The sequence below is a fragment of the Alnus glutinosa genome, chromosome 1, assembly GCF_958979055.1.
Source record: "Alnus glutinosa chromosome 1, dhAlnGlut1.1, whole genome shotgun sequence".
NCBI lineage: Eukaryota > Viridiplantae > Streptophyta > Magnoliopsida > Fagales > Betulaceae > Alnus > Alnus glutinosa.
Genome location: NC_084886.1, coordinates 16,160,583 through 16,182,577, shown reverse-complemented (window position 1 = coordinate 16,182,577; position 21,995 = coordinate 16,160,583). Strand labels below are relative to the sequence as shown.

At 39.3% G+C, this 21,995-nt stretch overlaps 1 protein-coding gene across 2 annotated transcripts; it reads left to right on the top strand.

Annotated features, from left to right (window-relative positions):
• Positions 1 to 3,268: 3,268 nt before the first annotated feature.
• LOC133874614 (rRNA-processing protein EFG1) lies at positions 3,269 to 21,556 on the top strand. 2 transcript variants are annotated; one of them, XM_062312488.1, is made up of 8 exons: positions 3,269 to 3,521; positions 13,472 to 13,601; positions 13,716 to 13,843; positions 14,190 to 14,328; positions 15,564 to 15,678; positions 16,081 to 16,144; positions 16,246 to 16,527; positions 21,169 to 21,556. In XM_062312488.1, exons 1-8 carry the CDS (start codon positions 3,384 to 3,386, stop codon positions 21,172 to 21,174), a joined length of 1,002 nt encoding a protein of 333 aa, XP_062168472.1. In that variant the 5' UTR covers positions 3,269 to 3,383; the 3' UTR covers positions 21,175 to 21,556. The 2 variants fall into 2 exon arrangements, with proteins under 2 accessions (XP_062168472.1, XP_062168463.1); XM_062312479.1 differs by having other exon boundaries at positions 16,240 to 16,527.
• Positions 21,557 to 21,995: the final 439 nt, after the last annotated feature.

The window sequence follows — 21,995 nt, the reverse complement described above, 5'->3', positions numbered from 1 at the left end:
TCGTCGACCATGGCGATCCGGCTCGCGAGAACAACCATGACATCTCCGAGTTCACGATCTCTGATCCGGAGATCGATGGCAGGGGTGGCCTTTGGTGGGTCCAGACCTAGGTAGGCCTCCTCCTCCTCCTCTTCTTCTTCATCAACATCGATCGTTATAGCGTTAAAATTTAGGCTTGGTGAATGTTTACAAGATTTGATCAATGGTGGAGGAAAAATTGAATACGGAAGTTTCTGTTGAAGAAAATGGGACTGCGGTGCCTGTGAATGGCAAGGAAGAGGCCTCCGAGCCTTCTTCGACCTTGGAAAAAGATGAAAAGGACTAGATGAGGGGAAAAAAGAGGAAGACGAGGGAAAAGGCAATGGTTTCTTGTTAGATGATTCATTGGCTTTCTTCTTCTTCTTCGTATGCTTGTTGCTGCTTGTGATTATATTTAGTTGTTTTTTGTGTTATCTATGGAAGAATTAGATACCTAGATTAGGCATTGAACTGGGTGAGGAATCCCCGCGGATCCCCGCTAACCCCCGCCCCGTGCATCCCCTCCCCATCCCCAACTGCCTCGCACGAATGCAGGAAAATTTTAGCGGGGTGCGGGGCCAAAAAAGGGGCATCCCCGCCCCCCGCCCCATGCTCAGCCCTAGTTGCAATGGCCTTTTTTCACACTTTAAAAAGACAAAAATATCTTTAAAAATTTATGCTCCGTTTGTTTTCGGCGTAAAATGATTTTTGGAAAATGATTTCGGTATTTTCCGGTGTTTGGTAGGGGCGAAAATAATGGTCAACCGGAAAATGATTTCTGTTTGACAAAAAATGCTTAATAAATTTCGGAAAATGATTTACGCTTTTTAAAAGTGTAAATCATTTTTCCGTAGATGATATATGCAGTCGACTCTTTTTTAAACAACGCAATCGACTTTTACATTCAAGCAGTTGAATATTGTCGGATTTCGACAAGCCAAATTCTGACTCTAGTCGGTGCCGGAATCCGGTGAAATCCGGCAGACATTGTCGGATTCCTGAGATACTGTGCCAGATTCCGGCCAAACTGGCCGGAGCGGCCGGGTCTCCGGCAATCTGGCCGGATCCCGGCCCGGATCCGTCCAGATAGCCAGATCATCGGCCATCTGGCCGGATCCGGCCGTTCTAGCAGAATCTCCGGCCAGTCCGGCCGGGATCCTCCCAGAACGGCGGGATCCCGACCAGTTGGCCGAAAACTGGCCAGGACGGCTGGTTTCCGGTCAACTGGCCGAGATCCGGCCGTTTTCTGCCGGAATCCGGCAAAAATGGCCAGATTCCGGCAACTTTGCCTGAATTTGTATTTGCCAAATATTAAAAAAATATTTTTATATTATTTTATATTAACATGTTTTAGTTTGTGAATAAAATTTATTTTTTTAAATTAATATGATTAAATTAAACTATAAAAAAATATTTGTAATTTTCTGTACGCGCCAAACACCAAAAAATGATTTCGACAGAAAATTTTTTTCTGAAAAATAACTTCCCTGAAACTATTTTACGACGGAAACCATTTTACACCGAAACAAACGGAGCATTAAAATAAAACAAAAATACCCTTAAAACCCCCAAAAAATGGCACAAAAACATTTTAAAAATTTGGTGGTCTAGAGACCCAAGGCATCTTCGTGGATTTTTGTTTTAATGTTTTTTTGTTGAATTTTTTTTTTTGGAATATTGCAATCCCACTAGTAAATTAGTAGGATATATGAAACCAATTAAAAATTGAAGTACAGTGCAAATTCGGATAGATGGAAGTAAGGGTGTTAGATGAGCCCGGTTGCTCGTTGTTGGGAAATATTCCCAATAGTTAGTAAATGGGCCCGACAGTCCAAGTCCCATTCACTATTTACGGTCCCAAGGAAAGCCAGTTATACGGTCCGTTAACTAGGTCCATCAATTCACCAAGCAAGCCGGGCCGCATGATCAACTGTGTCACAGATCCAAGCCTACTCGGAAACAATCCGCAAAGAGCTCATGGAGAGATTGAGCCCCCGAGATACATGAAGGTGTCTCGAGATGTCGAGCCCACGTTCCAAATACATAGGCGCCCATTTCTCCGGAACGTAGAGGCACACGTTCCTAACATGTGAAGGAACACAATTCGGACGTGTGGAGATCCCACGTTCGGATACTGGAAGACTCACTAGCTGGACGTGTGGAAACCCCACGTTCCGGACACTGGGAAACTCATGATTAGAGGATCAATTCCCCCTATTTCCGGGAGAAACCGATTCTCACCCTCACTATAAATACCAACAAACATCCAGGTATGCTCTAGCTGAAATTATTGTGATTAAGGCATTCATATACTCTCTTTTTGAGAACAGACTTAAGCATTAAAGTGAGACTAGTTGGCACCCCCAGCAAGCATCCTTACCGACCTTTACTGTTTTGCAGGAAATACAAGAATTTTCTAGAAGCTTGTGCTATCGATCGGAAACTGTTTTAACACTCGTGAACTCGACTCACTTAAACTCAATTCGGTCTTAGTTTGAAAAATAAATAAGTCGCTCGTGAATATAATAATCTGCTTGTATATTAAATGAGACAGACTTGTATAAACTTGGCTCGGCTCTGCCAGCTCGTGAACTCGGCTTGTATAAGTTTAACTCGATTCCTTCAACTCGAATCGTTAGCTCGCTCGTGTGTGTGTGTGCGTGTATATATATATATATATATATATATATATATATATATATATATATATATATAGTATTCATATTTATTAATATATATATGTATAAAAATAAGTTTTATAAATATAAGATTTTATAACTATAGTGTATAAATATTAACATAGTAAACATAATATATGTAACACTATAAACATTCCATATTAGATTTGAAATATAGATTAAAGTTAAAATTGTACTGAATTTTAATATATATTTTTTAAAATAACAATTATTATAAAACTCTAATCGAACTCGATTGGAAGCTCGACTTGTTAAGGCTCGAATTCAGCTAGGTTCTTAACAATTCGAATTCGAATAACCCTTCAAAACTCGACTCGAGCCCGTATTTCATATATTCGAGCCGAATCTAACAACTTTAAGCTTAGCTCGGCTCGGCTCAAATTCAACCATAGATAGAAGGGTAAGTGTAGATAAAAAAAAAAAGAAAAAAGAAAAAGAAAAAGAAAAAAAAAAAAGAAGAAAAGTAAAAAGTAGGTCCGCAAAATAAATTGAATTCAACTATGTTCCGCTGACGTGGCAAACAAGAGCACATAATAGTCTCGCCACCGTTTTCAGAAGGGCAAACAAGCGCTACTCCTAACGCACAATCTTGCATTTAGCCCAAAAGCCGCCCTTGTCCGTACACCAAAGAAATCGTTCTCTGTCTCGGCGGTTTCAGCGCACGCCATGGCGCACGGTGGCTACGGCAAGCGCAGGGTCAATCCAGCACAGGGTCGCCGATCGAAAGGCCTGGGCGTGGAGAAGAAGCCCAAGTCCGTCTCGCTCAAGAACCAGATTCGATCCGTCGAGCGCATGCTCAGGAAGGTAGCTACTTTTTTTTCACTCCAACTCTTGGTTGGTAATTTTTTGGTCTGAATTTGCTTGTAGAAGTTTCTGTTAGATTTTCTGGGGCTAGGGTTTGTGTGGTTGTGTATTTTCTGGCATTTTGTGAACTGTGTTAAATAACCGATTGTCCCTAAAGTTTGTTTGTTTTTTTTTTTTTTTTAAGCCTTGTCCCTAAAGTTGAAGTTGATAAGAAATAATAAATTAAAGGGTAAATAACATTCCCCCTCCCACAAACTATTTACCTGTATCCATTGCCCATTAACTTTAACTCGGTGCAGCTTGAACCTTATTCAGTGATAGTTTTCCGTCTGTCAAGATCAGACGCTAAGTTGGATGGAAAAACATATAAAATTACTAAATTATCCTTTATGCGAAAAGAAGGTGGCTTCTCTCGGTAATGACAATTTAGTCATTTCACTTATAAAAAAAAAACCCTTGACAGTTGATTTGACACTGAAACTTTAAAATAGTGTGTGAGTTGCACTGAGTTAGAGTGAGTTAAAATTTGTAGAGATGAGTGATATAAAGGTGTTCGTTTGTGGGAAGTGATATTTTTCCCAAATTTAATCATTTATTTATATTCTATAAGGAGTGTGGGCTCAACTCTTTCTCTTGAGCTCAACGCATGAAATATTTAACTGACATGAGAAATATAGTGTGGAGTGAAGATTCGAACTCAAGACAAACAAGCAGGAGGAAAGTTAATTTCGGTTGCTAAAATGTCATAAAACATTTCATAATTTTTAATGTTGGCAGGGATTTTACTTCAAGATTTACTCCCTTTCCATACCATGCGATTAGTTGCTTTATGCTGTCAGATGAACTGTGCTTAGTTTTGTCGATTTCCTTGCTCGTTTTTCTCTTCCTAGTTAGGTGTTTCCTTTTGTATACTCCCGGTGTACTTAGGGGTGCCTTACGCTTTTAATAAGACTTGATTTACTTATAAAAAAAAAAAAAAGATGAACTGAGCTATGAACTTTAACTAATTTTAGTTCCAGTTGTTTGGATGTGAACTTAGAATATTGTGCTAGCAGCAGTGATGGATTATTTGGCCTTTTTTGCTTTTTTATGTCGAAGCTAATAAGCCGTTCGGGATTTTGTCAGAAGTTGAGAATAGTGGAGTTCGTTTCGCCAAGAGTAGTAGAGGTGTATATCGAGCAGTGATTTTGGCAAGCTGAGTGTGATTTGGTTTATGAAAAAGGTGGAGGAACTGATCAAAGTAGAGAATCTGAGAGAGTTGCGTAGAACTATCGAGATTGTAGAATAGAATATGTTTAGCAGCAGAGAGAGAATAGCTATGGAAGATTCCTGGAGCTTTCGGAATACGGCGGAGTGGATTCATTATCATCCCGTAGGGTTGAGAAGGAATTGGGTGGGTTTAACCAACTACAGTCCTTACTTATCAAAAAAAAGGAAGTGGGTGGGGAAATTGTGTTTCACAGATAAGGAGGTGATGAAGTTTTTTGAGCAGAAAGGTGGTGTAAGGAGTCGAAATGGTGAGGGATTTGGTGCTAGTGAGGTGATGTCCTTAATGGTGGAGGAAGGTTGGCAGTCGTATATGGAGGCTCTAGTTGGGAAGGGTAATAGGTAATTTGGGGAAACAACCGTTGAAGGGTTTGGAAAGTATTGAAAGGATAGAGGTGCAAACAATGCCTGGACTCACAAAGTTGGCATGGCAAGTCTGAAGAAGACTGGCTGTTTTGGAGGGAGTTTCGGATTTTCAAACGTTAAGGAATATATTGATTGCTTTTAAAGAGGAAGTAGATCGATATTTGGTGAGATTAGATATGGCCCTAGATTTAGTGTTGAAGGCCTAGCAAAGGTCTAGCTAAGGATTTGTTAGATAAGGTTGCAGGTAATTTGAAGGATGGTGAAGGTAGTAACATAAATGCGGGCCATGGGGTTCTTGGGCCAGAGTTAAATGAAATGGGCCCTAATGGTCATCCAGGAGGGCCTGGCGTGTTGAAATCCAATAGTAAAGAAGATATGGAGTCCCATCCAGTCGAGTTGGGTAACATATTATATGGTCCGAGTAAGGTGGCAGTTTACATACTTCGAGTACAACCAAAACCAGTGAGCTAGTGGAGAGTGAAGGTGGGAGCACCTGTTTCCACAGCAAGTTTAAGCTGGATGTTGGAATCAGCAATTGCGCAGCCAATTATTATGGCAGAAGGTACCGATGAGTCCTATGGTTGATTGGAAAGTCTTGTTCATGGTAATGCATCACGAGAATCTCCGATGGTTGTAAGTCTAACGACGGGAATGGTTGAAGGAGCGCTTGGGTTTGGTTTAGATAGAGCCAAAGGAAGCAAAGCAAGTAGAAGTGAGAGTATTAGCCAGGGGGAAACGGATTTAGCGGGATTGGGTTTAAATTCAAGTTTTCCAGCAGTGGTCGACGCTACTTCAGAGTGGTTTAATGGGCAAATAAATGGGTACCACGAAGTGGGGGATATGAGTTTCAAAGTAGAGAAGGTCAATCCTCGAAAAGAGATGCTGGAAAAGAAATGGGATTTGGATTTTAAAGAAGGGGAAAGGATTATTCGCATAATTCTTTTTACAATTAAATCTTATGTTACCAAATGTTATCAAAGTGAAAAAAAAATTCCGAAGAATTGATTTTTACTTTGATTGCTATAAACTAATTTAACTACTTGTTCTACACACAAAAAACAAAATAATTTCTATTTTTTTTATTAAGCATTTCTTGATTGATTTTTCGTTGAAACTTTTAACTTTATTTTAGTTGTTCATAAAAAAACATGGGATTAAAGCTTGGGGGAAGGTAGTTAGGAGATTCAGGAAGTCCAATTGTTACAATTTGAGGGTGGATCTTGCTCGAACTATGCTAGTGGGAGTGAAAAAGTTTATTCTCTGAAGGTGGTGCCTTATAGGGGAGAAGAGTTGAAGAGAATTGAGACTTTGGTTGTTAATCCTGTTGCTGTAATGGATGAGCTGGAGCTGCCTGAATCGAAATTCTCAGATTGGGTCTTTCAGAGAGTGAAGTTTTTTTGTCATGTGGTGGGGCTATCTTGTGAGGGGTTTCAGGAGCTGATGATGACGTTATGTACTGGAATTGAAGCAAGTAGGAACCAGAATGGCTTGTTTAGTGACCCTAAATTTTGTTCCAAGTTATATAACAGGGGGAAATGAGCTCTATTAATTATGACACAAAGGGAGGGCATTCTAATAGAGGTAAAGGAAAGGGGAAAGGTAATAGTGTGTTTAATGAAGCCTAAGATACTATCTTGGAACGTGAGAGAGCTGAATGAGAATGATAAAAGGATGAGGATTAGAGGACTTATTAGGGATTGGAAGGCGGATATAATTTATTTATAAGAAACTAAATTGGAGTGCGTCTCTAGGGAGGTGGTGAGAAGTTTATGGGGGTGTCTACATGTGAATTGGTGTTATTTAGGGGCGAGAGGAGCTTCTTGAGGGATTTTGTTAATGTGTAATAGAAGGGTGATGGAAAAGATGGAAGAATGTGGGGAGATTTTCCATTGCGTGTTCCTTTAGATGTACTTGTGATGATTTTGAGTGGGCATTTGCGGTTGTATATGGTCCAAATAATGACAATGACAAGGGAGATTTTAATGCTATTCGATATCCGAGTGAGATTAGGAGATACCCGTCGTTCTCCAGCTATGATGGAGTTGTCATATTTCATATTTGAATGGGGTCTTATGGACATCCCACTCGTGGGTGGAAAATTCACGTGGTCCAGTAATCATGAGAATCAATGTTGGTCAAGAATTATGGGTTTCTTCTTTCTCCTGATTGGTAAGAACAGTTTCCTGATGTTGTTCAAAGGAGAATTCCTAGACTTTTGTGTGATCATTTTCCATTGATGCTTGAGTATGGGGTTTCGAGTAGAAGTTGGTATTTAAAGTTTGAGAATATGTGGTTGAAGTCGAAGGGCTTTGTGGATCAAGTGAAAATAGGATGTAAGTCATACAAATTTCAAGGTTCTCCTAGCTTTGTGTTGGCACGTAAATTGAGAACTTTGAAAAAATGGAACGAAGAGATCTTTGGCAATGTTGGGAAGAAGAAAAAGGAGTTAGTGGCAGAAGGTAGTACTTTGATTGTAGAGGAAAGGCAAAGAAAGCAGGAATATTCTAGGGCTTTGGAGAGGCTGATTCTTTATGAAGAAGTGTGTTGGAGGCAAAAATCTGAGGCACTTTGGTTGAGAGAGGGTGATAAGAATAGAAAGTTTTTTTTTTGATAAGTAATTGCAATTTATAAAAAAGCGCAGAGGGGCGCAATCCTTATACACAAGAAGTATACAAGAGAACCCCTAAAAGGGACGGACATAGAATAATTTTAAAAAGTCTACATAAGTAAACACATTCAAACTATGATGGGACGCTATCCAAATATATAACGTATTGAGCAACCGCTTCCGTAGCTCCACCATAGATGTCTCTACATCTTCAAAGAGCCGCGCATTCCGCTCCCTTCAAATACACCACAATAAGCACAGAGGAGCTAACCGCCAAGCTTCTTTAGCACGACCACACCCTATCGCCGGCCCCCAACTATTCAACAACTCCAACACCGATCATGGCATAACCCACTCTACTCCAAATAAAGTAAGAATGTAGCTCCAAAGATCCTGGGCTATTTCGCAATGAAGCAACAAGTGATCAATAGACTCCCCACTCTTCTTACACAAACACCACCACTCAATCACTATAACATTTCTCTTACCCAAGTTATCATGCGTCAATATTTTGCCCAAAGCAGCTGACCAAACGAAGAAAGCCACCCTTGTTGGAGCCTTAACACGCCATATATTCTTCCAGGGAAAAGGTGGGCCATCTTTCCTAATAAGCTCTTCATAAAAGGATCTCACCTCAAATAAACCTTTTTTAGAGGGATTCCACACTAACCTGTCGCCCTCTTCATGTCGAGCCGAAACGGAGTATAGTCGATCGAAGGAAGAGAGGACCATATCCATCTTCCAATCCTGGATTTGATGCGTAAAAAGAACATCCCACTGAATTACACCATTATGAACAGCCAAATTATCCACCACCCTCGCATCTTTGTTCCTCACTATACTAAAAAGAGCTGGAAAGCATTGCTTCAATGGTCTATCCCCACACCACCAATCATACCAAAAACTAATATGTGATCCATTCCCCACTTCAAAACGAACAAAATTGCGAAACTTCTCCCACCCCCTCCTAATATGTTTCCATACACCCATTCCAAAAGAACCCGCCACCTCTTTCGAGCACCACCCACCCTTTAGGCTCTCAAATTTGGCATCAATCACCAATCGCCATAAAGCCTCTCTCTCCCTACCATATCTCCACAACCACTTTCCCAGGAGTGCTCGATTGAACTGAATGAAATTGTGAGCTCCCAATCCTCCTGCATGCAAAGGAGTACAAATCTTGTTCCAATTCACTATATGAAATTTGGCCTCATCACCAATGCCACCCCAAAGAAAATCCTTTTGAATTTTACCAAGGCGATTAGCCACCCTCACTGGAATAGGAAACAAAGATAAGTAATACGTAGGAATATTGGAGAGCGTACTATTAATAAGAGTCAACCGGGCCCCCTTCGACAAATACATTCGCTTCCATCCCGCCAACCTCCTTTCCATTTTTTCAATAACACCATTCCAAATAGAAGTGGACTTGTAAGAGGCACCCAAAGGCAAACCCAAGTAAGTCATAGGCAAAGACGCAACCCGACATCCAAGAAGATTAGCCAACCCCTCGACATCCTCTATTTCACCAATAGGAACAATTTCTGATTTTCCTAAGTTAATTCTCAAGCCAGAAGCTGCCTCAAAGCATAAGAAGATACATCTCAAATGTCGAATTTGTTCTTCTTGAGCACAACAAAAGATCAGTGTGTCATCAGCAAACAGAAGGTGATTCACAACTAAGGCCTCGGAATCCCTGGAGCCCACTAAAAACCCTGTCAAATTACCTTGATCCAATGCGGCAGTTAGCATCTGACTCAAAGCCTCCATAACCACCACAAACAACAAAGGAGAAAGAGGATCTCCTTGTCGCAAACCACGAGAACTATTAAAAAAACCCGACGGGGTTCCATTTACAAGAATAGAGAATCTCACCGTAGAAATACAAAAACGTATCCAATCCCTCCATTTTTCCCCCAGACCACATCTTTGCAACAAATAAAGCAAGAAATCCCAGTTCACATGATCATATGCCTTCTCCAAATCTAGCTTGCACAGGAGTCCTGGGTCCCCCGATCGAATCTGACTATCCACACATTCATTAGCAATAAGCATAGAATCCAAGATTTGTCTACCGCCAATAAACGCATTCTGAGAGTTGGAGATAATCTTGCCCAAAACAGATTTAAATCTGTTCGCAAGGACCTTGGATATAATCTTGTAGATCCCTCCAATCAAACTAATAGGGCGAAAATCTTTCACCTCCATGGCACCAGTCTTCTTTGGAATCAAAGAAATGAAAGTAGCATTAAAGCTCTTTTCGAACTTACCTCGAGAGTGAAATTCTGCGAAAACAGCCATAATATCATATTTTAAAATATCCCGACACTTCTGAAAGAATGCCATAGTGAAGCCGTTTGGACCTGGTGCCTTATCTCCGTTCACCTCCCTGATCACATCCCACACCTCCTTCTACTCAAAATCTCTTTCTAACCAAATACTTTCATCCTCATCAATGGATAGGAAAGAAAGACCATCCACCCTTGGTCGCCAAGAATAATTCTCAAAGTACAGATTGTTGTAAAACTGGACTATGTGCTCCTGAATCTCCGCAGGGTTCTTGGAAATTTCACCATTGATCTTCAAAGAGTTCACTTGATTGAATTTACGATGTGAGTTTGCCACCCTGTGAAAAAATTTTGTATTCTTGTCCCCTTCCTTCAGCCACAGAGCTCTAGATTTCTGTCTCTAGTTCAATTCCTCAAAAAGAAGAGTTTTCTCTATCTCTCTAGACATATCAATCTTACGAACCCTTTCGTCCTCCTCTAAGCTACGACATTCTTCAATAGCATCCAGCTCTCGAATACCCTCCAATAATTCTTTCTTTTTCTTCCCTATATCACCAAACACTTCTACGTTCCATTTCTTCAAATCTTTCTTCAAAGCCTTCAATTTATTAGCCAAAATAAAACTAGGTAAACCAAAGAATTCATAAGACAACCACCAATTCTTAACCTGCTCAACGAAGCCCTCATGTTTCAGCCACATGTTCTCAAACTTAAAGTACTTGTTACCTCCTCTTGGTGCCCCACAATCCAGCAACAAAGGAAAATGATCGGATAGAAGTCTTGGCATTCTCTTCTGAATCACTTCGGGAAAACTTTCTTCCCACTCCGGAGAAACTAAGAATCTATCAATTCTAGACCATATTTGATTCTACATAAATAAAGGAGCACATAGTGCAGCTTTATTTTCAACTTTACTCAGAACAGTTTAGTTGGAGGTCAAAGCTGGATAGGCTTTCTTTTAATTCCATTGGTGCAGATGAGGGTTCTTGGTAAAGAGAATTTAAGGAGAGTGAGATATATGAGGTGGTGAGAACTCTAAATGGTGATAAGGCCCCGGACCCTCATGGATTCTCATTAGCTTTTTTTTTTAGACATGTTGGGAGGTTCTTAAAGAAGATATCATGGCAGTATTCAGGGAGTTTCATGGTAGAGGAAACTTTGAGAAGAGCATAAATGCAACTTTTATTTCTCTGATTCCTAAGAAAGCTGGTTCCATTGATACTAAGGACTTCGATCCAATAGGTGGTGTATATAAAATCATATCTAAGGTACTAGCGAATATGTTGGAAAAGGTGTTGGAGAAGATCATCTCAAGTTCGTAGAATGCATTTATTAGGGAGGGACAAATATTGGACTCAATTTTGGTTGCTAATTAATGTATTGATAGTCGAATTCGATCAGAGGTCCCTAGCTTGCTGTGTAAATTGGACTTGGAAAAGGCCTACGATCATGTTAATTTGGAGTTTTTGTTGTAGTTATTGAAGATAAGTGTTTTTTTCAGGAGAAATGGCGAGCTTGAATAGCACATTTTATATCTATGATGTGATTTTCTGTTCTAGTTAATGGTGTTCCCTTTGGTTTCTTTATTGGTTCTTGTGGTTTGAGACAAGGGGTCCGTTATCTCCTCTTTTAATTGCGGTCGTTATGGAGGCCTTGTGTAAAATGATGTCGGCTACAGTGGATAGAGGGATATTGTCAAGTCTTTTAGTGGGGTAGAGGAATAATAGTGAAGAATTTGCGGTGTCTAATCTCTTGTTTGCGGATGACATTTTGTTCTTTTGAGAGGCTAATAGTGAGCAACTTCGTAATTTGCGTTCTCTCTCTCTCTCTCTCTCTCTCTCTCTCTCTCTCTCTTTTTCAAAACGGTGTCGTGGTTGAAGATTAATTTATCTAACTCAGATATTATTCTAGTAGGTGAAGTGGTTGATGTAGAAAATTTGGCTAATATCTTTGGGTGTAGGGTAGCTATGCTACCGATGAAGTATTTGTTCCTTTAGGAGCATCATATAAATCTACCTCTGTTCGTCCTTTTTAGGGGTTCTCTTGTATACTTCCCGTGTATAAGGGTTGCGCCCCTCTGCGCTTTTTATATTTATATAATTACAATTACTTATCAAAAAAAAAAAATAAATCTACCTCTATATGGAGCAGCATTGTAGAAAAAATTGAAAGGCGTTTGGCTGGTTGGAAGAGGCTGCATTTGTCAAGGGAGGTAGGTTGACCTTGATTAAAAGTACATTGTCCAATTTGCCTACATATTATTTATCCCTTTTTCCCATTCTGCTTGTTGTGGCTAAAAGGCGGAAGTGTGAAGTAAGGTTGTTTTATCAAGTGTTATCCATTCCTGCTAGTTCATCGTTTCCTTGGAAGAGTATTTGGAGAGTCAAGGTTTCATTGAGAGTGAGTTTCCTTGTATGGACAACGGCTCTTGGGAAGATTCTGACTTTGGATAACTTGAGGAAGAAGAAAGTCATATTGGTGGACTGGTGTTATATGTGTAAAAAGAGCGGGGAATCCATAGATCATCTTCTTCTCCATTGTGAAGTGGCAAGATAATTATGGACTTTGATTTTTCACCTTTTTTGAAGTAGAATAGGTTATGCCTAGAAGGGTGATTTGGGTTGTTGGAGAGGTCAATTGTGAAGTCGTTCCATTTTAAATGTTTGGAGGATGTCCCTTTTGTGCTTAATGTGGTGTATATGGAGAGAGCAGAAGACAAGGTTTTTTTGAAGATCGAGAGATTTTGGTAGAAGAGCTAAATAAAGTCTTGGTCAAATTGCTTTATATATGAACAAGGGCGTATAATATCTCACAATTTTCTAACTTTTTTTGAATTTGTGGATTTTTGTTTTTCTTTTCCTCATTAAAGGTGTTTTTCTCTTGTACACTTCTAGTGTACTAGGGTTGCACCCTTCTGCACTTTTAATGAAATGCATTATTTAAAAAAAAATGTTCTCATCTTTATTTTGTGGGACCTACTCAATTAGGTTGTCTAGGTTGAATACCATTTGGGCCAAGTCTTTGAACCTCGAAATGCTTATATAGGCAGTGGATGTGTATATGTTTGTTTTTGTTTTGGAATGGTTTTCTACCACGCAATGCTGACAATCTGAAATGGGAAATTGGTAGAAGAGGCGTTTGATTCTTCTTGAACGTAAATTACGTAGTTGCAATTTTAGGACTGAGCTTTGTTCTGTTCATTTTAATATCACAGCTATTACTATAGTTGAGATTTCATGATGTAGAGTTGCTTCAGTGTAACAAGTGCTTAGGCATTCCTTGACTTTAGATTGCTAACAAAATGTTTTGTTTTTCATTTGGCGAATTAATGTGTGCCTCATTTTCATTTGTTTTGTTTTGGGTAGTTTTGTGGGGGATTGGGTTGTGGAATGCATCCTAACTAGCCGATTTTTTTCCCCAAGGATTTACCTCCTGAGATCCGGGAAAAGAAGTTGAAAGAAGTGGAGCAACTCAAGAAACAGCAGGAGATCCATTTTCGTCTTGCTGTTGAACGCAAAGTATTCCTGCGAGACAGGAAGATAAAATTTTTTGGTGAGTATCTTTGAAGTTAGTTCGTGGTTGACTTTCTTGCTTGATGTGCAATTTAATTGGATCAATAATGAATGTTGTGCTTAACCTATCCAAGTAAATATTTGTCTTGTTCAGAGAGAAGAAAGATAGAAAGAAGAATAAGACGTCTAGAGAAATTGCAACGGGCTTCATCTGGTCAGGCACAAGATGCAGAGATTGCCGAACAGCTTTCTAAATTAAAAGAAGATCTTGAATATGTTACGGTGAGCTATATATTGAATGCTTTTTATCTGTTGTTTTAATAATTCATGCAATATGGCATTTGTAGATATGAGATGAACTAGATAAGTTTTGCTGTCAAGACATTTTTTGAGCTTTTATTACGTGTTTTAACCTAACCAAATTATTATTTCGTACATAATGCTGTGGTGGTTCACTGCCTTCTTTAGGACAATGCCAAACATATTTTTGATTGAACTTATGTCCTATTTAAAAGGAGCTGGAAACTCAGTTTTACCTTGATCAGGCTTGTGGTCTGTTTTTTTCAATAACACACTTGCCAGCAATGCTTCTGTGGTGGCTAAAAGATCATGTTTAATTGAATTGCAGTTCTTTCCCAAGACTGAGAAATATGTATCTTTATTTACTGGAGGTGATGATTCAGACATAATTGATAGGAGAAATAAATTGCGCAAGCAGATCAAAGCCAACTTAGTTGCTGCTGCCGCTAGTGGGAAGGATTTGGAAGGTACTTTGCTCAAGTTCCATTCGCAATTTGCCACATTTTGGGGATTGACTTATTTTTCCTATATTACTGGGCCCAATCACGGTCTTAGGACTCAATACTAATTCAAATTGCTGGATAGAGGATACAATTCCTCCCTAAAACATAGTTGCAAAGGCAGTTGGAAATATGTTTGGGTGTGCATATGGTTCATTGAACATGAATGTCCTGTAGGTATTTCTGTTTGGAAATTGTTTTCTTGATAAAATTAAGCTGAAATATGCTGCCAATAATCCAATACTCATTTTTTGTGGAGCAGAAAAGAAAAATATTAGATAACAATGATGTTCTGTAGCCTTGATATTTAATGCGCATGCTAAATGGGATGTAACTGGATGGTGTGACTTGATCACTTATCTAAATGTTAACATAACAAAATTATTTTTAGAAGGCTCCTATATAAGGTCTGGACAAATAACCCCTAGGGGTTGGCTCGAGTGGTAAATCATTTGGCTATGGTGGCTCGTGAAACATTAGGTCTAAGGCTCAACTCCCTTTGAGTGTAAATAATTACTTGGGGTCACGCCCGTGGGCGAAAGCCCGAGCTTTACTCAACCCGTGTGGAGGGAGAGCTTTGCATGGTGTCCCGGGAATCTAGTCGGGGGAAGCCCTGGATACCATAGTTATCACCAAAAAAAAAAAAGTCCGGACAAATCGTTGAAGCTCCATGGTCTGGCATGCCAAGCTATTGATATTAGTAATATGAGATATTAAAATAAAAGAAGAATTGTTTTGAAAATGTTAAAAAAATTATTAAGATCAGAGTAAAGGTGAATAAGTGGGTTGGATTTGGATAGACAAGCGTAGCTACCAAACTTGTAATCATTAAACTCAAGTGTGTTTGAGGAGCATGGTGAATCCAGGCCAGATGTCCAGCTCTGCGTGTAAGTTTAATGTTCAGCCTTTTCCCTTTTGGTTATCTGCTCCTGCTCAACCCCCCCCCCCCCCCCCCCAAAAAAAAAAAAAAATTTCAACTTAAGTGTGTATGAGGAGCTTGGTTAGTCCAGGCCAAATGGTCCAGTTCTGCGTGTAAGTTTGATGTTCTGCCTTTTCCCTTTTGGTTATCTGCTCCTGCTCACCCCCCCTCCCCCCAAAATAAAAATTTAAAAGCTCCTGGGTCAGCTTTTCATTTGATCATAACTTCTTGAGTTTTGTTACGCACATAAGGATAATGTATTTACTTGAACTTTTCTCAACAGAGACAGGGAGTGAGGATGATGGGCTTATGGATCTAAGTGAAGATGATTTCTTCCTTAGTGGTAGTTCAAGTGATGAAGCAGATGCAGATGATGAATGGACAGATAAGAGTACTAGGTATTTATTGCATCTGTGAGAGGAATGCTAGTTTTTAGAATATGGTTCTTATTTTCAGAGGAAATGCTATATCCTCTATTGATTGACTAAGAATAGCATATGCATTCCACATTTGATTTCATTGGTCACATTCAAAAATAAATTGAGGATTGAGATGGAAGCACAGATAAAAGTGTGCATAAGTTTTTATACAGATGATTGACAACATTGTAATTGCTTGAAGAGTCAATTCCAATACTGATTTAATTGAACCCGTTCGTGCAAGCTCTTATTTGGTACATTAGCAGTGAAAATGACTACCCATATGATCTTGCATTTATGTTGATTTTGTATCTTCTATTAAGAAGTTGGTTTTGGGTTTGAGTAAATGTGCATCTAAAACATTTGTGATTGATTTTTCAGGGAACAGGCTTCTAGCGCTTCTGGTAAAGCTGCATCTGGCATGTCCAGTGATGAAAGGAATCAGGTTTGTTGTCTAGTTTTAGTATGCATTGTTAAAAGAAACCGATCGACTCTTTTGGCCTATTCTCTTCTTTTCCTCACTTCAATATATCTATATAGAGGCAGGTTTCTGCTAGAGTTTTAATGCCTCCACCCCGCCCAGCCACCATTACAGCCTCAAGTTCAAGTCGTTCTCAATCAAGATTTGGGCCTTCATCAAGCAAAAATAAATCAACACAGAGGGCTGAAATGTCAACATCCAGCAATACATCAAATAGCAGAAGTTGTTCTTCCTTCAAATCAAGGGGTTCCTCAAATTCAAAGACAGGTCACAGTAGCAATCTAAGTTCCAACTCTGACGCTCATAAACCCCGAAGAAAAAGAAGGCCGAAGAAGAAAAAGCAGCAGGTGTTTACTTTTGTCCTCTTTATATATGCATTTGGTATTTCACTACTACCACTTGCCTTACTAATATTAGTTAGAACATTAACCTACTCTACCATTTATACTTTCCACTGCCCTCTTAAACTATCTAAGATAGTTTGTCTTAATATTATTAAATAGAGAGGTTCGGAAATTTTCCATTCTTCAAAGTTGTTGATGGTTATTCAAAGGCTACCTGAATTTTCCTCTCCTGCAATGTCTCATTACCTCTTAAGAGCACGCTGATTAAGAGTGGAAAAGACTACTTATCTAAGGGTGGGTGAGTAATGTTTGATTAAGAGCAAGTTGTCCAACCTTCCTATCTATTTCCTTTCCCTCTTCCCTATCCTGGTTGGTGTTGCTAATTGCTTAGGAAAATTGCATAGGGATTTCTTGTGGGGTGGTCTGGCGAAAGAGTTTAAATTCCATCTAGTTAATTGGAAGAAAGTTTGTACTCCTCTTTACCTTGGAAGGTTAGGGATCACGAGTTTGCTTACTTTCAATCAGGCTCTATTGAGAAAGTGATTATGGAGGTATGTTGCGGAGAGAGAGGCTTTCTGGCATTTGGTAGTGGATATAAAATATGGTAGTTTGGTGGGTGTTTGGTGCACTAACATTGTCTCTGGGCCTTATGGTACGAGTCTTTGGAAATGTATTAGGAGGGGTTGGGATGCTTTCTCCAAAGTTTTGTAAGAGTTGAGGTGGGTGATGGCCCTCGAACATGGTTGTCATGATGTTTGGTGTGGAGATCGTCCTTTGAAGGTCACTCTTATGGAGTTATTGCCAAACTCACGTACACATAAAGTATAGAAGAGAAGCTACCATCCTAATGGGGTTGAAAATCTAAAAAGTTACACAAGATCTAACAAGATTAGAGGAAGAAAAATTAGGAACAAACATTACAACCCCATCTAAAAGATATCTTAAGAAATATGATTTTAATTGTGGCAAATTAGACTCGCGATCATAAAAAATATGCTGATTTCTTTCTCTCCAAATGCTCTACATTAGTAAAGTAGGGATAACCTTCCATATGGCCTCTTTGGATTGACCTCGACTGATGGAGATCCACGTAGGAACCCCCACAGGACAGCGCACCAAGCTAGGCCACGATACTTGGCCTTGGTAGTTGACAGCACTAAGGAAGCACAGGTGCGTGTGGAGGAAGTTGAGGACTTAGTGTGGTGAAGTGGAGGACTTAGTGGGGTGAAGTGCACGTGGAGGACTTAGTGGGGTAAAGCATGCAGTTATTCACTTTGGTTAGAGTTAGTAGTTTAGTGGTTATCTTTTGTCACCATGTTATCCCACGACTAGTCAACGCAGGATAAACCATGATGTAGTTAGTTTCCTTATTTTATGGTGGGTAGTTATTTGCTTAAGTAGTATAAGATTAGGACGTGAAGTCAGGTTGGGTATTGAATATTGTAATCAGACTGTTGTCTTTGTGGTTGTCTCCATTCCCTAATTGGAGTCTTTATCTATCACTATCTATTTTCTGTCCAAATATCGTGGAGGTTCTTATCATTGACCTTGAGACTTCCAATAGTGAAGTAGCTCTAGGATATTGCTAGGCATGGCCCACGAGACTCCAAATGAGATGAGAACCGAGTGATGGATCTCGCTATTACATTGGGATATTAATTTCATCAGATCAGTGCATGGTTGGAAGGTGGATTGTGTCTCCTTTTTTTTTCAATGTGTTGTATTCTATTAGGATGGGTCGGGGAGATGACGATAACCTGTGATGGATTCCTTCAAAAAGATGATCTTTTGAGGTCAAAATTTTCTACAAAGTTCTCCTTTCTGACGTTGTCTCCTTTCCTTGGAAGAGCATTTGGAGGACTAAGGTCCCTTTGAGTATGGTTTTTTTTTCACTTGGACAGCTTCTTTTTTAGGGAAAATCCTCACATTGGATAACCTTTGCAAGCGTCGCATCATAGTGATAGATTGGTGTTGTATGTGTAAAAAGAGTGGGGAATCTCTGGATCATCTCCTTCATTGTGATGTTGCGAGATATTTGTGGAATATGGTTTTCTGGATGTTTGGAGTAGAGTAGGTTATGCCTAGACGGGTGGTGGATCTTCCGGCTTGTTGGAAAGGAAGGGTCAATCGAAATGATATTAATATTGTTTGGAATACAATCCCTTCTTGTTAATGTGGTGCATTTGGAAAGAAATGAATGTTTGAAGTTTCGATGATTGCGAGAAGACGAGTTCGGACTTGCAGCTTTATTTTCTTAGATCCTTCTTTGAGTAGATCTCTGTTAACGCCCTTCTCAAATTTTTTTTTTTTTGATAAGTAATAAATTTTATAAAAAAAAAGCGTAAGGCGCCCCTACATACATAGGAAGTATGCACAAGAACAATCAAAACTGGCCACAAGAAGAAACCCAAATAAACCCTCAACCCTAAGACCCTCAAACCCAGAACCCACATGGAGCATACAAGCTACAGCACATGAGCCTTGCCTTTCCCTGGCCGACAAGTTATGCTTGCATCACCGTAGTTAATTGAGCTATTTAGATTCAACACCTCCCTCCTACCTTTGTTCTTTGGACGCACAAGCTTTACAATTCGAAGAAGGTCCTCTTCAATGGCATCCTGAATCTCCAAGGAGGGATCCTCAACCTCCTAACCATTCGACACCCCATCTTTGTCATCGGCAGGAATGCCTGAGGGGCTACAACCCAAATAGGAGGGAGAAACGACTGTCACTACAGGCAAGTGAGGACCATCTATAAAACCCTCTTGATCATTGACTTGCACCGAAGGGGACTGCTGGAGGGACTCGCTTTGCAGATTTTTGTGCTATCTTTTCTCTTTCTTGACTAGTTGGGTTTCTTTTTCTTGTATATTTCATGTGTATATGGGTGGTGTCCTTTGCACTTTTAATGAATTATTTTACTTATAAACAAAAAAAAAAAAAAAAAAAAAACTTTCATGCTTCAGCATGAATTACTGCAACTGATTACCATTAGAGGACATGATTAGTGGCTACTCCACCTCCATCAAGTGCGTCTATGTGATGGTATGGTTTTGGTGGGGAGTTCAGGTGACTGATTTGAAAGTCACCTATCACCATGGTATTTGGGTTGTCTGACTTGCATATGGATGGTCTAGCCATGTTTCTCTACAGGCATTATGGATGTGCCACAACTCATTTATATATTATATGGTTAAGATAGATATTATATTGCCACTGGCGTCAACATCTTAAGTTGGATACAATGGTTGGAGAAAATTTCCCCCCTTTTGTCCTTGAGTTTTTCTCAAGTTTTCTTTTGCTTAAAGAGCTATTTGACTTATCGAGAAAAAGAATCTACTTGATTCAAGTTGCAGGGGTTATGAAGTCTGAAGGAGGTTTGAAAGAATGTGAGTTGAGCTGATGCAAAGAGATGATGGCAATGATGATTTGTGCTTTGAAAGAGATGGATCTAGATAAAATGGGGTCAAACATTGGATATAGGACTTCTTTCTGAATGTAGTTGGGTCGATTCTTTTCTAAGCTAGGAGTGTAGGGTTATTGCAAACTGGATTGTTAGTGTAGACTTCCACATCATATGGCCTCGTCCCACAATTTTAGTTAGGAAAAGATAGTTTCTCTTACATATTTTTTCTTTTGTATCTGCACGGTTTATTTTATTTATAAAATATTATCATTTATTTATTTATTTTTCGGACCTTCTGTCAAATTTGAGTTAGCCCTTTCTTGGTGCTATGAGAAAATTTTAAGGTAACATAAAAGATAATGTTTTCTAGTACGACATGGTGTATAGTTTTAGGAACAACCTTACATTAAGATTGTGTGTATGGTGTGAGAATGTTGACATAAATTAGTTTTTTCCTGTTTCGTTTCAATTAAAATGGTAGTCTCTGCAGAGACAAATCCAATTAATGGTAAGACGGAAAGGATGAAGTAGTGCATTCATGAAAAGGTAGATGTACTAGTTGATAATGAACTGAGAGTGATCGGGCTAAGATGGTTCATGTACAATTGACTCACTAATTGGATTCTCATTGTTAGCTTATTGGATCCTAGATAAAGTTGATTGAAACTGGATTTTTGTAGCTTGCTTCAAATGGTTGGGATAAAGCTTCTTTGAATTATAGTTGTATGAAAACAATGGATGAGCTTGGGTGATATAGCTTTTATTGTCAGTGTTTTATGAAGCATCAAAGCGTCTTGATGCTCTAGATTTTCCTTTTATTATTAGATATGCGATTATATTTTCTGCCTGAGTCATGTTTACAGGTTCTCTAGGGGTTTTTTTGCTTGATGTACTTAAGTTGACATTTTGTATGACTTTTGATGTTCGTAGCAGGAGGGGGCATAGTACGTGCTATTTGTCTCACTGTGCAAAATTTCTCATTAGTCTAGTTTCTACATGCAAAAACTATATGCATCACCCAATGTCAGTGCTAGATGTCATCACGTATTGTCAATGGGCTTTGCTGAATTTGAGCTATGTGACTGTCTTAGAAATGATAGTCTTTTGTTGTTGATCTTATGTTCCAAATAATTTATATTAGCGTCTTGGATCACAATATTGCAGGATTCAGTGAAAAATTTTGGTTTACATGATTTTCATTCCTTGAATTTGTAGCGACTTTTCTTCTTTTGTTGCAGGCATGAATTGGATGGACTCGCTGGTAACCAATTGAACCAGTTTGTGAGATGTCAATGCAACTCTTACATCCCGGAGTTTTAACTGTTTCTTTTCTTCTTTCGTAAATAGGTTATACTATTCTCTGAAATGACTGGTTTGACTCTTTTTTTTTTGAGAGGAGACTAGTTTGACTCTTAGTTGAAGCTGTAAGGTTAATTGAGAATTCAATTTCAGTAATTGTAGATGAAGTCTCAAAGCGCCACAAAGCGAGTCCCTCAAGGGACACCTGGAAAACTGGGAAGGGACATTTGGTACTCATTATACTAAGATATTATCAGTAACGTTTGTTTTTTGGAAGCCTTGTAATTCTCTTATTATGATGCTTATATATCTTTGAAGATATTATCAGTGACTTTGCAATTGACAACTCACGATATACAAACGAGTGAAAGATAATTTTGAGGCAGGTACCTGATGTGGTAAGGTTATGGCCTTAATCGTAAGGGGTTGTTTTCCCATGTCTCGGGTTTTTCTCCGACCCGACAGAGCTCCTCTAGAATTGATCAGAACAACCCTTTCTGATTCGACCCAGGAACAGCCCGCGATTGGATGGCTAAAATCAGGGCTTGGATCTCCAGCGACGGCTCTGCCAGGTTGGTGGACCAGTCGGTGGTCATGGCATTTGCTTACTAGTAGCAGATGTTAGGCGCCAATAGTGTTTATGTTGGGAACAATTCAAAATAAAATCACGTGGTAAATATATTGTTAGCCATAAGAACACGTCCACCTTGATTTTGGTTTCAAGCTCAAGTATGTTTAAGGCTGTTTCCCTTCGGTGTACTAGGTT